This window comes from Arctopsyche grandis, chromosome 8 (genome assembly GCF_051622035.1).
Source record: "Arctopsyche grandis isolate Sample6627 chromosome 8, ASM5162203v2, whole genome shotgun sequence".
NCBI classification, from domain to species: domain Eukaryota; kingdom Metazoa; phylum Arthropoda; class Insecta; order Trichoptera; family Hydropsychidae; genus Arctopsyche; species Arctopsyche grandis.
This window is the reverse complement of record NC_135362.1, coordinates 27,392,672-27,410,552: the sequence shown is the minus strand read 5'-3', so window position 1 is coordinate 27,410,552 and position 17,881 is coordinate 27,392,672. Positions and strand designations below refer to the sequence as shown.

General features: G+C 33.7%; 1 protein-coding gene across 1 annotated transcript; it reads right to left on the bottom strand.

Moving 5' to 3' along the window:
• Positions 1–2,453: 2,453 nt before the first annotated feature.
• LOC143915922 (gamma-aminobutyric acid receptor subunit alpha-6) lies at positions 2,454–16,830 on the bottom strand. The gene is made up of 12 exons (XM_077436742.1): positions 16,811–16,830; positions 16,526–16,742; positions 15,940–15,956; positions 14,179–14,678; positions 12,526–12,593; positions 12,052–12,272; positions 9,296–9,378; positions 9,093–9,227; positions 5,699–6,012; positions 5,487–5,621; positions 5,201–5,422; positions 2,454–2,621 (listed from the first exon to the last, which is right to left on the bottom strand). Exons 1-12 carry the CDS (start codon positions 16,828–16,830, stop codon positions 2,454–2,456), a joined length of 2,100 nt encoding a protein of 699 aa, XP_077292868.1.
• Positions 16,831–17,881: the final 1,051 nt, after the last annotated feature.

Sequence of the window (17,881 nt, the reverse complement as noted above, 5' to 3'; positions counted from 1 at the left end):
ATTAAAAATTTTATTGCCGACGGAAGCAATACACACGTGTAATGTGTGTTTATACAAACATTTGCAGTAACAACTGGCGGCTAGTTCAATTTATTTCTATGCGCATTATCGTTCGCTTCAAGTTGAAGGCGAGGTACATAAAATCGAAAAATGAGATTAATAGATGCGTTAAATTGGATTTTGGTTTTGATACAGCATAGCACGTGTTGCAATGTTGACGTGCCTGTTTATTTTGCAACACTTCCTGATTCCCAGGCGATTCTGCTAGATAGAATGTTGAACGTATCGAGAATAGCCCTCTCGTTTGAGATCCATAAATGCCATCATGTCAGTAATGTGTGGCATATCATTTTATACGCAATTACATAATGGATGCTTGAACTTTTATCTGTGACCGTAAAGAACGCTGGCTATTTCTAAAAGGCAACAACTCTGTTGTATTTTCTCTTTTATGTTTTGAAAATATTAACAGCTTTGACTTTTTGAAAAAAATTGCTATATAATTAATTACAAGTATTTTAAAGCCATAAAAATGTATATAAGAAAATGATTATCTCCGTAAACTTTGATTATAAGTATGGCAAACTGTTCAATCTGCCATAGCGAGAGGGGGAAAAAACAACCAGAGCAGTTTGGACAAATGCGACAGTGTGGACGATAGACGTCAACGTGAACGAAGATGCAGTGTTTTCAAACTTGTCTATTACGATTATTTTTCACCATCGTAATGGCGGACGTCATTTCCACTTATATTGATGACCAAACCGAGCAAAATTGCAAAGTTTGAAAACGATCGGATAAGAACCCAAACTTCGTCACCCGACAAAATCGTTTCCGAACTAAGAAGAGGTTAGTAAAAAATCATAATCAATAGAGAAAACTGTTGACTATTGATTCCAAATTAGGGGTTCCAAGTATTCGAATATATTCGATTTTAATTATTTATTTGTAGTTTTTAAGAAGGTCAAAATATTATTAAAATTTTAAGAGAATCATAATCTGGGATATAAGGTCGTATAAAAAGTATTCGAATATTCAGATTTGGAATCCCTTCCAATACTCGTTATGGCGCAACAGTACTAGTTAAAGATTGCAGTAGTCAAAAATCTGTAAAATTGGCGCATTTTTTTAAACGCTCATTACTCATGAAAAAAAAACAAAAAAATCATTGTCATATTCGAATTCAATGGGTCAAATTTGGTAATGATTGAATAGGCCGCTCCGTTCATTTTTTTTTGTTGCTAAGTGTATGTAATTAGTGACTTTTTCACAAAGTTGTTTACCGATTTTTTAGATTTTAAATATGTATGTACATATTTTAGAATGTGTATAATAATAACTAGTGGTGCTGCCCGGCTTCGCTCGGTTCCACTTTTGACGATTTATTCCGTTTTAGCACGGATATAATAAAAGTAACTTGAAATGGAAATGCAGTCTAGTATCGAGAATACCGTCGAACCATGAAAAACATCTTCATTTATTTTTTTTTTATTAAATTTATTTGAATAAAAAAAAATTATTTAACAACCGACCAATCACAAACGTCTTTGACAAATCCAGCCAATCAGAAACGACTTTAACGATAGCCAATCAGAAACGACTTTGACGTCAGCCGACAATCAGAAGCGAATTACAGACACCATTTCAGTTTTATACATTTATACGTTTCAGTTAGCATGTTTTTTATAAACGCTTTTTGAAAATTATTTTACTATAATATTTTGGTAAAATTTATTAACAAAACTCATCTACATATGTACATGTGTACCTACGTAGTTCTAAAAACATTTTGCATCCTTGTCGACAATTTTTTTGTTTGATGAATATTTTAAACCTTCCATTTCAAACAAAAACTTTTTATTTCATACAATTATACAAAAAAACCTTTTTACATAAATTACCATGATGAAGATATGAATTGGAATGTTCGGTTTTTGAAATTATTCATATTAAGTCAACACTTCCGAATCATAAAGGAAGACATATAAAATTGAAGAAAAAAAAGATTTTATTTAAAATCACAAAACTTCATCTATTGATACTACGAATATATGTATATATATATATATATATATATATATATATATATATATATATATATATATATATATATATATATTACATATAATAGGTAGTCATTTTAGACTTTCCATTTTACAATTTGCCTGTAACATATGTACAATGAAACTTTTTACATCCAGCAATGGCGTCATTGAGATTTAATCGTAAACTAAAGAATTCTAAAAAAAGTGAAATAAAAATCGAATAGACCTAATTTTAACATTTATACCACACTTTGTTTGCGGCTTTTGGAATCTTTTGATACCACTCCAACAATACTACGGGCCCGACGTCCGGCCAGAATTTTCTTTTGATGTGCCATTTATTTATAGGCGTTGGCAAATCGATCAGGTGAGAAGGCGGGGGGGGGAGGGGGGAGGGGATGAATGGTTTTAATGATTCAATGAGTGAATGGGTGGATCAGTCCACTTGAAGTCTTCCTGGTAGGTAATATAGACGACCCAATAGAACAGGTTGAGGAAGCCGAACGAAGCTGGAAACAAAATCCTGGCAGCTCGGTCTATGTGCGAGACGCTGTTTATATGACGATTGGCGCCATGCTGGCCGTTCTCTGAAAATAAACAACAACAACAAATACAAGGTGTGATAAAACAGTACAACGAGTTAAGTATTACAAGACAAACGTATTATGCATATACTAGTGTTGTGCCCGATGAAATATCATTGCAAGCTATTAATTAAAAAATAAATGTGTCGGCCCTGCGTTCGATCCGCACGTGGTCGTATTTTTTCAAATACCTTTTACATATGTTTAATTTAGTATTTATATTTAATTGTTTAATATGAAAAAAAAATACTACCTATGTATAATATATATATATATATATATATATATATATATATATATATATATATATATATATATATATATATATATATATATATATATATATATATATAAACAATAGAAAAAATAATTAAATAAATTTTCATTAGATGGCGCTAAATGCTCAGAGACTTTTTAGCCTAGAGGAAACATTGGTAGCAAACAGTATATATAGAAGTTTTATGTTGATCTGCTATTACGTATTATATTCCTACGTTTTGTTGGTAGTGTTACATATGTTATATATTACATATTTTATATTAATGTTACATATGTTATAGTGTTAATTATGTTATTATGTCGATTCGAAACGACTATTATAATTAGAGGTAGGACCGGAAGCGTGCTTTTTCCAGGAAACAGGGCAAACTACAAAACTAGAGAGCATAAAAAAAAGGTTCATCATAAAAATTAACAAAGCACGACGAACAATGAACAATGAACGGCGCAAAGTTGGTCCGATATTTAATTATAATACGGCGAGTGTTACACGTACAGAATAGCGCTATTGTACCTACAAATATACATGATGATGCAATTAGAGTGAGTCATCTTCAAAGTTTTGCTCTTGACTTATTTATTTATTTAATAATTTTGGACCATTGTGGCATTACAGGAAGAACCTAATGCGCCACAATGGCCTACATTTGAAAAATATATAAAAACAAGTAAACTGTAAATAAAGGAAAAAGCAAAAGCAGAAAACATGGTAAAATAAAATAATAAAAAAAAAGTAACAAAAGGAAAATAATACATCATTCAGAGAGGAAAAAAAAAATAACAAAAGTGTAAAATCAAAAATAAAATCCATAAATCCCATTCTTTATTTACACTGAACAAAATAAAATAGTATATAAAAATGTACAAAGAAGAAAGAAAAAGTAAAATAAAATAAAACAAAATATGAATAAAAAATAAAATCACAGCGAGGCCCAAATGGAAGAGAGTAGATTAAGATTCCACTCATACATCACATTCAAATTAAGAAAGTAATGATGAGCGCAGGTTACCAGATAAATATGTTAAAATAATATCCGATAATCTACGCTCCCCAAGGTGGAAAATATCACATTCAGGGACAGCAGCAACGATTTCATTGAGAAGTCGAATAGCTCTTGGAATAGGAGCCATTCGAAAAATAACTGTGCGAGCAGCAGGTGCAACCATCAAATGATGATGTCTACCACGTACATAATTATTAGGGACATAAAGTCCCAACTTTTCCAGCAACAACGGGCATGACGTAAGCAACAACGGGCATGACGCATAACTTGACTGAATCTATTAGAAGTTCCTTTAAAAACAAATTTCACCTTACAATCTCCTTTTGTATATTGAGTCTCGTGGAAGCAACAACAGGAAGAGCCAAATATCTAGTATTCGTTTATACATGTACGGCCAAAACCGGTACGTAAACAGCAGTACAAAAAATATTCTCTAGAATATTCTATTTGGACACATTCATATATTCCGTACGTTTCTGAAACAGTGATAACCGACAAAATCTATTCATGTTATAAAGCAGTACATGTAACCGAAAAGTATCTAGCAAAACTGGTTTTCTGTGGCTACTGTGAAAATACTCACGCATTACGTGACGTCAGAGTGCACACGTACTAACGAAAATGCGCATGCACATATGAATATTTCGGAGACGTCGTATTCTGACAATATCGATTTTGCCTTGCTCTCGTCCAAAATAATTATAAACGTGCAGAAATTAGGCGGTGCTGTATAGTATGAATCGAAGCAGTCTTTTTCGTGCAGTGCTGTGCCGAATTGTTGACGTGCAGTTTTGGATAATATAAACGGGCCTCTTTTTACGTATTTATCGCATATATTCGGCAGATTATTATGGATTTAGAGAAAATTGGAAAGCCAATTTATAATGTACGTAGTGCTTGCAGTCATTGCACTTTTTGATCCCACAATGTGAAGAAAAAAAATATATGCACTTTCGACTTGCACATTATCGCATGTAATGCATTAAAAGGAACATAAATTATATCGCTCGTTGGCCATTGCCGCTTTCGAGTGTCTTACTATAATATTATTAATGCTTTTGCTTGTACTCAAGCGCTTTCCAAGTTGTCGGGTGATTCATTTTCATTAAAATTGTTGCATAGAACACTGTCATAGCAAGAAAAACAAGTTGTGAAAAGGGTGTACTGTATTATTATTAATTACGCTGTAAGAAAATGAGAAAATGTATGAAATATAAAATTAGTGAAGTAAAAATATGCGTAAATAAAATAAAAATAAAAAAAAAATAAAAATAAAAAAAAAAAAAACAATCAAAATACCAGCTTCTCTTTGGCGCTGCTTTCTGAAGTTATCGTTCCCCATCAAGCAATAAACCAACTGTCTCCATTGAGGAACTCGACGTTCAGTTTGCGTAGTCCGTTCCATGGTCAGACGAACGGTTACAGGACTTCCCTGAACACCTGAAGTCCTACGTTGCAGCACCTTTCCAGAGTCTGGAGACAACAGCGAACTACCATTTAAAGATGCATCCTGCAAAAATGCCTAAAAATTAAAAGAAATCTTTATACCAATACGCTGAAACTATCCTAATTACCGTAAAGGAAGGCTTGAAGACATTGCTGCTTCTTCTTCTGGCTGCTAACTGCCTAGCTGCGAAAGGATCACCCCCAGTCTCTTCTATGAGCTCTTCCCACTCGTCGTCATCGATTGGAATCTCACCAGAACCAACCTATGTACATATGTAAGTAGACGTAAAATCAATTAAAATCTCCTCGAAGATTCAGCTTCGAACATCCATTAGCATACCTTAGTGAAGTAGTGCACTCCAGCAAACTCAAGCAGAGTGGCGATGCAATATCCGAAGCTCATCAATAAGAACCAATCGAGAGCCGTAGCATACCTGACCTTTGGTAGATCAGTTCTGGAGTCCAAGCTGATGGTGGACAGAGTCAAAACGGTGGTGATTCCAAGACCGACCCTGTCTGAGGTAGCTTCGCGATGTATCCAAAACGAGACCCAAGACAGGACCACGATCAGGATGCAAGGTACGTAAACTTGGATGAGGAAGTAGCCGGTGTGTCTGGACAAGTTGAACGACACCTGGAGCACTGAGAAGTCACCTGAAACATTGGGAATCGTTTCGGGAATTCGATTTAAATTAAGAAATGGAGCGTGCACGTATGTAATGGAGTCAAACCGATCAAAGGAGTAATATTACACTCGAACGGTTCGTAATGAAAAAGCCAAACGGACGTATCTGTATGTATGTATGTATTTTGCGTGTTTCGTTGTCCCTCGTGAATATCCCATTAGACTTGAGTGTGATAAACGGAGGAAAACAATTTGTGATTTGGTAAAAAAACACGTATTTGCATAATCACTTAGTCAAATATTTGTCAGATGAACTTAAGCAAAAAAAAAAAAAAAACAAAACTGTGTGATCGTCGCATGATCAGTACATGTATGTAGTACCATCAGTGCTATTTTGCACTGACGAAAATAAATAAAAATTCAAATGTGGCCAACCCATGACTTTATCTGTGTATTTGAGGAATATAAGAAGGTCACAAAACAAAATTCGATAGTTAAACATACATACACATTTACATATACCAGTTATGAGACCATTTTAGATGCAAATTGAGCGCAAATGTAGGGAAACTCACACAAGACAAAAGTTCGACTTCCGGTTGTCGGATTTTGTTCAAAAATTTTTATTACTTAAAATTACTATAATTATTATACACATTAAATATCAAGAAAATAAAATTAAGTTAAAAGGTCAAAGTAAAATTATGAAATATTGTTTTAAAAAGTATACTATTTCCGGTTTTAGAATTCTAACCAAAAGGTAATCAGCTCTAAGTTTGTACATAAAGAATACAAATATAAATTTTCAGCTTGATACCTTCAGGAGGTGGAAATAAGCGTGGTCACAACATTTTTTACTTTTCTAAGAGGAAAAAATCCCACTTTCGGTTTATTAAATCTAGTGTTTTTTTTTCTTATTTTCATCACATTGATACAAAAATTATGCTTGATTTTTTTCGTGAAGAGCACACATGTTTAGGGGTCGAAAAGATAGTGGAAGAAAAATCGAACAAGAGTAAACTACCACTTCCGGTTGACGGATGCTTACAAAATTTTATACATAATTTGGTATCAAGCGTAAACTTTTAAATATGAAATCTCAGTTCAATAAATTAAAAGGTTTCTTAGAAAAATATAAAATACCTCGATTCTCTAGAGCAGCGGTTTCCAAACTGGGAGGCGCGCCTCCCAGGGGAGGCGCGGACTATTGCCAGGGGAGGCGCCAAAACTTTTTAATAAAAAAATAATTTCCATACCATAATATCTACAAATAAATAAAACTTCATATCGTAGCTTAACAGTAAAAATTCAATGCATGAATGTTTATTTTTATTTTTCTTTCATTTTTATATATACATTTAATTCCTATAAAAAATTATCCGGAGAAGAAGATTTTAAAAATTGCGCCTTTGCAAACGCTCTGTTTTAGCTAAAGATGCCCATTTAATTGCATATGTTCGATATGTCGCGGATAATAATATATTAGAAGATATATTATTTTGCAAACACATTCTTGGGAAGACCACATCCATTGAAATTTTTAATATAATAGACAGTTTTGTTGAATAAAACGACATTAAGTGAAATAATTGCGTTGTGAACGACATAAAATAATAATTGGACTGTGTACCGACGGAGCTCACTCAATGTCCGGACACAAAGCAGGTCTTAAAGCATTGATCAAAAAGAAAGCACCACATGCTATCTGGACACACTGTATGATTCTCAGAGCAGCTCTATTGTCAAAAAATATGAGCGAGGAACTGAACAGCATTTTTACAAAAGTTATAAAAATTATAAACTACATTAAGAATAGTCCTTTGAGAGCAAAGCTGTTTGCAAAGCTGTGTGCTGATATGGAAGCCAATTATACCTCACTTTTGTATTATTGTGAAGTTCGCTGGCTATCTCGTGCAAAAATGATTCTAAAGGGTGTTTGAACTCAAAGAAGAAATAGCAACCTTTCTCGAAGAAAACCATCATGAAGAGGCACATTTGTGGACGAACGATAATTTTATTGTTAAACTTGCCTATTTGGTTGAAATTTTTGGAAAATTGAGCGGTTTAAATAATTCAATGCAGGGATCACAAATACACCCACTTGTTCAAAAAGACAAAGAAAAGCTTTCATTAAAAAATTAAAGTTATGGAAATCAAATTTACAAAAGAATGGGTTGGATAGGTTTTCACTTTCCAAAGATTTCTGGGCCACAGCCAATATTGAAGCAAGTAAAAATATTTTTACCGACTACTTGGATGTTTTAGTGCTGCATTTTTCCAATTATTTCAAAGACCTTGATTTCTCAAAGTTTTTGTGGATACAGAATCCATTTAACGACAATGAAGAAGACGAATTCGAGCTGACAACCATCTAAAAATAAAAATTGATAGAATTACCATGCGATAGCTCACTAAAACAAAAGTTTCAAAATGAAACCATAATTAAATTTTGGATGAATCTTAGTGGAGAGTATGAATCTTTGTATTGCAAAGAAATGCAAGTGCTGCTACCGTTTGTAACGTCTTATTTATGCGAAACGGGCTTTTCGGCACTAGCTGCAATCGAGGCGTAGTAGCATAAAGTTTGGAAACCGCTGCTCTAGAGTAAAAGTACCACTTCCAGCTCAGTTAAAAATATTCAAAAAATATCAGGGTATACAATTTATAGTTTCTTTGTATCTATGCATGTAGCAATAACATTTCAGTCTGATTCGGTTATCGGTTTGGGAAATAATTTAATTCAAAAACTTAAAAAAAAGAGGACACCTCTAAGGGGAGGTACCATTTCCGGTCAACTTAAAAAATTTATGTCATGTCGGTAAGAATTTCAATAACTGATACTAAGTTTCAGTTTGATAGCGTTAACGGTGTTCAAAAAATCCCCAAAATACACAGTCACACACACATTTTGTTTAGATCATGAAAACATGATCAGTGATCGATTCTGAGTTCGAATCAGTCAAAATCTCGAGTTAGAATTTTCGCATGATCACAAAATTTCATCCATTGTTACTACGTATGTACATAGATAAATATCAATAGATGACAGTTCTATGAAGCATTGGATGGCCAAAATAGACGATTATGATTAGACGAGTGTGTCAATTACCTTCTCTTCTCGTGAACGTAAAATTCCTATAGGGGAAACTAATCAGATCAAATTGAGACAGAGTCATTCCTGGAACGAACGTGACGCTCTCCTTGTTCTGCCATTGGTATACCAGTTGTTGATTGGTGTAAGCGTCTGAAACATCAATTGAACCATTGTAAAATTGATCACAGACCAATTGAATTTGTATAATTCGAACTTACAGCTTCCGAGTATCAAAGGGCACGACTGCCTGTCCATGGGAAAGTTCCTCAATTCCATGGGACACTTGGCTTTGATCGTCAGCCTGAAACCACCGTAGTATATATTTGTTTACACCTTATTAAATTTTGTTAGTATATATTTATTTACACTTGCATACGTATATATATGTACATATATAACTAAAGCAAACACGAAACTGCATAAACAAACATGCGAGATTTTCTCGAAACGTACAATATTTGCACGTGTCAATTGCTTTGAGTCATCGTATTTTACGAGTTTAACGATTTTAAGGATACATAAACGTGTTTTAACAACATATAAACTTGATACGCTAAAGTAAAATATGTTTCGAGCTTATTTATAATTTCACAAGCTATTTTTTTAATTGATTTATGTGTACATATGCTGGTTCATTCACTTACAACTACAATTAGATCAAAGATTATCAACTCTTTTTCATTCTTGACTTTGCTTGTGAAATTTTTATAATAGCAGAATCCATAGTTTAACTTTATTTTCTTCTAAATCTCTTGGGTATCATATCTCTTATTCAGCTGACATTTCAGTTGAATCTTGGTCAATAATATTTGACCCAACATCCACTGAGTTATCTCTACTTTCTTCAAATCAAACACTTCCTTTGCAATCAACCATCGTTTGAACTATTTTAATCATACATTTAGGTGAACATATGTATTTTCCAGGACTCAAAATGGGACGCTCTGCAAATAAAATAAATTCCCTCCCTCGATATAAATAAAAAGGGTTACACGGCCAAATATTTTATAATTATTCCGTCAAATAACCATTGATAAGGAATGATAATTTTTTTCAGAATGTACAATTCTTTTTTACAAGGAAAATAGAATTAAAACAAAAATTAGTAAAAAAAATACAACACCGCAGACGGATCTTTTTCCCCGAAACGTGTAAAATTAAATAAAATTACTACAAATTTTCCAAAAACATATTCTCGGGTTCTTTTAAATGCAAAATGTATGCGAAATTCAGATTTCTTTCATTTTCATGTATTCTTTTGTTAAGTATTATAATTTATACTAGAACGTACATTTCTTTAAAAGAAGATAATAAAACAAGGTAAAAATTGAATATAATATAATATTGTTTTATACAGTAATTTAAAAATAATTATGATGAAAATCACAAAGCGATTTTTTTTTCAGAAACATGTGAAATGTTTAAATAAAATAAAAATATAGAAATGTTTCTTTAAAATGAATATATTGTATGTATGTAAATGTATATTCATATACTAAAATTTGATATGGGGGAAAAATTGATTTGGAAAAACAAGGACAAAACGGGACAAATCCAACAATTTTACTAAAATGACGAGACGAACGCAAAGCACGTAAAAAACGGGACTGTCCCGGTAAAAATGGGACGTATGGTCACCCTCACACTCACTTACTTTATGAGTATGACTCATATACATATACTTCGTGCGCGGACTTTTGACCGAACGGACACTTGGTCGACGGACGTTAGGTCGACGGACGCTAGGCCAAACAGACATTTGACCGAACGGACGTTAGGCCGATTATGTATCGAAATTACTCAAAACTCACTAAAAACAGATACATTATTTAGAAATCATCTCGACCAAATTAAAATTTGATATTTTTAAACAATTTAAAATTTTATTCGGCCAAATGTCCATCAGCTTAGTGTCCGTTCGGCCAAAAGTCCGTCAACCCACTCACTTATGCTTACGCTACTTCTTGATTCCAATGATATTCACAAAGAAAAACTTTACACGACTCACCTATATATTTTTTTAAACAATGTTCAATGTGTTAAAGATATTTCATCTCAAACAAATATTTACTTTATTTCTTCTTTCTTGTATCTACATACATACATACATACATATATAATTAAAAGTTACAATCTGACCTAGATATTTACAAATAGCCAGCAGTATGGCTTGTTGGTTGCGTTTATGTTAAGCACCGATTTCGATCCCTTGCTAATCTGCTGGTCACACTTGGATATTTGTGCTTCAAGTCGATCGTTTCCTATCAGAGCTTGCCAATTTATGTGATTTCATTGTTGAAACGGTTCCTCCATCAAATTGGCAAAAACCATCCTACCCACTACATATGTATGTCACCAATATCTGAATTCGATTTATGAACAACGTGTAAAAATCTAATTCACTAATTAATCAATAGTTCAGTGGAAATTCAGCGATTTCTGTAATAAAAAAGCTGCAATGTTTGTAATTGGCTAGGAAGGCGCATCGAGGCTTACTTGTTTGGCTTTCCTGGTATACATATATCTATGTAAATAAAAATAAAATAAAATATCAAGTACGATTTATTTCTTAGTTTTACTAGCCTCTTCTTAGTTCGCTTTCAATTTTTTCGTCTGACGTAATTTGGGTTATTATCCGATCGCTTTCAAACTTTGCCACTTTGCTCGGTATGGTTGGTCAATATATGTGGAAATCAAACCCGCCATTACGATGGTGAAAAATAATCGTAATAGACACGTTTGAAAATACTACATTATCGTTCTCGGTGACGTCTATTACCCATATTGCCGTATTTATCCACACTCTTCCAATCGTTTTTTCCCTTTTCGCCACCCTCTCGCTATGTCAGATTTTAATTGTTTAAACGCCCATGACTTTTTATTTTTTCACTCTATATTTTATAAAATTTGCTTTATAGGTCTCATTATTTTCAGTGAACCTAATCATTAGTATGAAAAAAAATGGAATTATGACCTCATCGAATACAGTATATCTCCATCTTGATTGATCCTCAACAGTTTGTTCGGCACCGTGATGGTGTGCACGTACGAATGCTTTCCGTTGTAGAAGTACGTGTCTGGTCTCCATATCCTCTCCAGCATCTTAATCGAGAGGGACAGCGACTTGATTGGACCGAGAAAACTGAGACGAGCGTCCCTCCAATATTGTCGGAAGTAGCAGTCCATGGAGTAATCCTGAAAACGAGCATCCACAATAGAAACCAAAACAAAACAAAGAAAGCAAGCGTATATAACGTACGCTAACCTGTAGAACAAACACTACCGTTTTATTACACCCACACATGCACGGGATTCAAATTGAAATTTAAACAAATCAATCAAGCGTGTTTGTGCAGGCGTGTCGATAATTTTTCGCCACGTTTTCGCGAAGGACTCACGAGTACTATTGAAATGTGCAATGTGGATGCTAAAGTGGGTCAATATTTACCATGTCCAATTCCGAAACTGGTCCCATGCTCCGTATGAGTATGTTGGTTTGAACTACTGTCGGAAAACCTGAAAATGTAATTAAGTTTTAATTTTTATAGGCCAATCGGCATACAAGACCAACACTTTGTCTGTCCAATATTTTTTTAGAGACCAGCGACTTGTCTGCCAACAGACAAAGTTTTCGTTCATAATGAAAAACAATGTTACTACATATTTGAAACAGTTTGTCATTCAAGGGTACAAAATTGAAATGGAAAAATGTCTATTTATTTATTTAATATCTAATATATGGTATCCGGACATGTATTCCCTGGACTTATACCACCCGGACACATACCCCCGGTCAAAAACCCCCAGGTCATTAACCCCCCCTTGCAAAAAACCCCCGCCATGGATAAAAAATATTTAAAAATAGTAATAAATAATTAATAATTTAAAAGTAACAAATAAGAATAAATTAAGTGTGGTATAAAATATTTAATTTCTATGTATAAACAATAATTAATTTCAATTTATTGTTGTAAATAGACTTTCAGTCATCAGTGGGCGTTTGCGTTCTGTGGTATTGAACGTAAATTTTAATAAAAGTATTATCTGTACTTCTGAATTTGTATTTTTATCTGACTGATTTTTTATAATTGATTATTGATTGTTTATAAAGACGAATTTGATTTTTAAAACGACGAATTCTTTTTGTAAAACGAAGAATTTGATTTGTAAAATGACGAAGTGTAAAAAAACTGTATACCTATATAAATAAATTACTATACAAAATATCAATCGAAAACACTGACCGACAACCCTTGCGACTCAACTTTTCACTGCGGAAACCACCATAGAAGCTTCGTGATATTATATAGATGTCTTTCTTCCCAATTCATCGAGCAAAACTAATGAAAATAAGCTATTAAAAATTTCGTAGACAGATATGCTACGACTGATTTATCTGAAGACAAATTCCGGCAATGCACACTTTTGCACAATAACATTTAAACTAAATTTTGCATCAGATCAATGCCAACTACATGTTTATTTCGAGAGTAGTTTTGATAGAACCAATCCGCAGATTTCACGCGAGAAACAGATTGATCCGTCAATCAATTGTAAACGCTACAGTTTGTACTGTTTCCTTGTACCTACATATACGCCCTTTCCCTGATTTATTATATGTAGTGTGTACATCGAAACGTGGCTATTTGTAGTTTGAGTTTGTATTAAATGTAATAAATTAGGTTTATGTTTTCGATTGCATCCATCTATCTCGCACTAGAAAAGCTCACACATATGTATGCATGTGTTCAACAAAACACTGAAAATCTTGAATAGTGCACTTCACAGTAATGCAGAACCTTTAGAATGTGAAAATTTTGTATAAAGAAAAGCGGACAACTACGTTATTGAGTTATGTGTGAAAGCTTCTAGTGTGAAAATTACTCGTAGATGAAAGAGAATTGTGGTAATTGAGAACTGTTTGTTTTGTATAATTAAGTATCGATTCACAACAAATTCACATTTGATGATCAAGGATTCCTGAATAATCAGCATTGAACTATTGATTCATTGACACTGTGTATGTATACCGTGTTGAATATTGACAAGGACTTTGCACAAGTTTCGAAATCGATGCTAAGTGTGCTAATTCAAAACATACCTTTGCCGTGCGTCGGAAGTTGAGAGTTTTCGTAATTTTTCAGCAAGTTTTCCAATAGCATGGTAATATTCTTGGAGAGGATGTCATTCAATGGACTCCTTTTAGTTTCCGTCTTCAATATTGGATCTTCGATTGCGTTCGGAGTGCTGTTGAACGAGTTCCAGTCGAAATTTTTCACATACTCAGTTTTAGGTTTGCCCAATATTCTGTTGACTTTGTCGTAACGCAGGAAACTCAATACGGTAGAATTTTCATCCGAGTCCAGGCTGAAACCTTGTTCGTCGTCTTCGAAAGCTCTCTTCCTTATCACGCTGTCGTTTGTGATGTGGAAATTTTGCAATGAATTCTTGCCGCGAAATTCGGTCAAAGCTCTTCCGCCATTTTCGGAAGATTCGTTTAGCTTCGGGGAAGCTGTATAGTTTTTGTGCATGTTTATATCGATCGGATTTTTCAGGTCTAAAATTTGCGACGTGGACTCGCCCCCGGCGGAGAAATGTGACCTAAAATAAAGAAAAATCGCATTAAATGAATATTTTTTTTGGGGTGCCGAAAGCTTTTAGGTTTATTGAATTGTGTTGTAATGATATTTTTCCTGATCGTTCAATGAATTTATCCCTTTTGATAAAATTAAATAACGGAAACAAAATGTACAAAAACGCTGTTCGAAAAACCGAATTTTCCATCGCCAAAAATAAACAAGCAAAAGGTGACAAGCCCGTTATACTATGGCTGATGCTATTATATTATAAATTTTCTAGTGTTGAACCCGATGATATATCATTGGTGTTGGCATATTAAGAATTTTTTTCAAATAACTTTTAAATATATTTAATTTAATATTTATATTTAATTGTTTAATATGAAAAAAAGTGGTAAAAACTACCTACCTACATATAAACAATATAAAACACCAATAGAAAAATTAATTAATTAAATAAATTTTCAATAGATGGGGGTAAATTCTCTGCCAAGCGGAAACATTGGGAGGAAAGAGTATATATAGAAGTTTTTTTCTTTTATTATTGTAGTCGTATAAACGTTCTGGCAGAGGCTTAGCTGTGACATACATATGTACATATGTCGAATCGAAACGACTATTATAGTACGGTGAGCGTTATCTCAGACAGACCGACATACACACATACGGAATAGCGATATTATATTACATAAATAATAAATTGATCGTTTTAGAATATTTGAACTGAACTGTAATTCATCAACCAAACACTACTAACCAAACGTTACATTATGTTTTTACATGTTTATTAACATAGATAGTGTACTTTATGAGAAGCATGTTAAATTAATCACCTGCATTAGATGGTTTATCAGATGGTACTGTAGATTGTGGAAATTATTATATATTAATTTATTATACATACAATTATCATATTTTAGGATTATATATTTCTATCTTTTTAGATAATATAAATATATAATCCTAATTCCTGAATTTATTGTATCCACCGAGTATTACTGTTACCTTTACGTACAAAATTTAATATTTTTTAAATTGGATGTTTGAGATTTAACTAATTTTTTGAAATTGAAATGACAATAAACTAAGAATAGATATGAAAACATGTACATACACTCGCCTTTACAGATCGCTCCAAAGAGTATACTAATATAGATCCAATACGAAATGATTCATTTTATTATCTGATCATTTAGAATACTCACTGATAATTTCGAAATATTTACTGACAATTTAGTTGTTTTTTTGACCAAAAGCTGATTAAATTATAATATACATATCACCTTAAATTCAAGATCACCTTAAATTCAATAATTTCCATTTCAAATTCAATATTTTCCATTTCAAATTCAATATTTTCTATTTCTTGCTAGTTGAACATAGAAACCATTTTTTTTAATTATCTTACCTCCATACTCACCAATGATGAATCACATTGAAGAAGTATGTTCTTAGATTATATGTTCTGCCAAGAATTTTCTTGCAGACCCATCGATCAGATTAAATTTGGTGGAGATCATACAACATCAAAATATTTAATTTGTAAATGGAAAATCTTGAATTTGAAATGGAAAATATTGAATTTTAAATGGAAAATACTGAATTTTAAATGGAAAATATTGCATTTGAGGTGGAAAACCTGCATAAATATAATAAAAATATTATAATATACATATATCTATGGTCGAAAGTTCACTTTGCAAATTCACTAAGAAAGTACCGCGAAAGTTAACGCAGGCAAAAGGTTGGATACGTATGCGTGTGATAACGCAGTAAAGTAATAAAACACACAGAAAAAATTATCATTATATTGAACAAATGCATAAACGGCTTGGATTTAAAATACATATATAGATGTGTATATTTTACGTTAAGGGTAGGTAGGATTCGGGTGTATCTAGATAAAGTGGTTGAAAGATTTCCGCCACATGACGGGACGCGTTCCCGGCTCCGGAAGTAATCCCAGTTGAGGCTTTTGCTCTGATGCGATTTGGCCGGAAGTAGTGCACGATGCAAACCGGTTGGCTCCTGCATCCCTTTCGTCGTCTCGTCAAATCGACGAAGAGCAGGTAAACAGCACAGGTAGCTAAATTCACCGGGGCGAAAACGCGAATTGATTGCTTCACATTTCAACAGCCAGACAGACACACGTACTCAAATCCATAGATAGACATCATACATTCAATTTGAATAATCGTTAATTGTATATATGTATGTAATATCCCAATTCCATTTGTTTGTTTGTTTCTTTGTGGTAACGCGGTGGCCGTCAACGCATCGAAAGTCGAAAAATCGAAATCTTTATGACGATGTTCGTTTACGATGCATACATATGAAGATATATATATCAGTGGCGTGCTGTAAAATTCTCTCTTTTTGTCGTACAGCCTTACTTAATTTGCGCGAGTAGGATACAAGAGGAACAGGTTGTTCCTCTTGTATCCTGCCCGTGCACATTAAGTAAGGCTGTACGATAAAATGAGAGAGAATTTCACCGCACACCACTGATATATATTATATACTAGTGGTTTTACCCGGCTTCGCTCGGTATTTGTAATATAAACCGCTTAAACATGAGTAATCTAATGGTAAACATTTTATTAAATTTATTTGAATAGTTTAATTTTATATAGATTTATTCGAATACTGATTTGTTCTTTTTATTAAATTGACTGTCACGAACAAGCAAACCTATGTATATAGTAAGTCTCTTTCGAAATTATATGTATGCCAGAATCCGGCGCCTGTGCCCCTGCGGCTGCTTCCCCCGTGGCTGCGCCCCCTAGGGCTCCCCCTAGAGGCTGCGCCCCCTAGGGCTCCCCCCAGAGGTTTCGCCCCCTAAGGCTCCGCCGCTAGGGCTTCGCCCCCGGCGACTGCGCCACTGGCGCCTTCACCCCCGGCGCGAAGGTGGCTTCGCCTTCGGCGCTTTCGCCCCCGAGGACTTCGAATCCTTTGAATCGAAGGAAATCGAATCGGCGCTTATGACTCGAAAAAAAAAACTGCGAACCAACGAATGAAGTTTACATACATACATATATGCAAAGTGTCTTTCCAAATTATATACTCTTTATAAGTCTTTCCAAATTATATATTTTATTAGATACATAGTACCGTTTACCAGGCATACATTGTTTTCGATCTTTCGACTTAAGATCTTTCGATTTTCGATCTTTGCTTTCCGATATTTGCTCTTCGATCTTTCGATGCAGTGAACCAGACCCAATT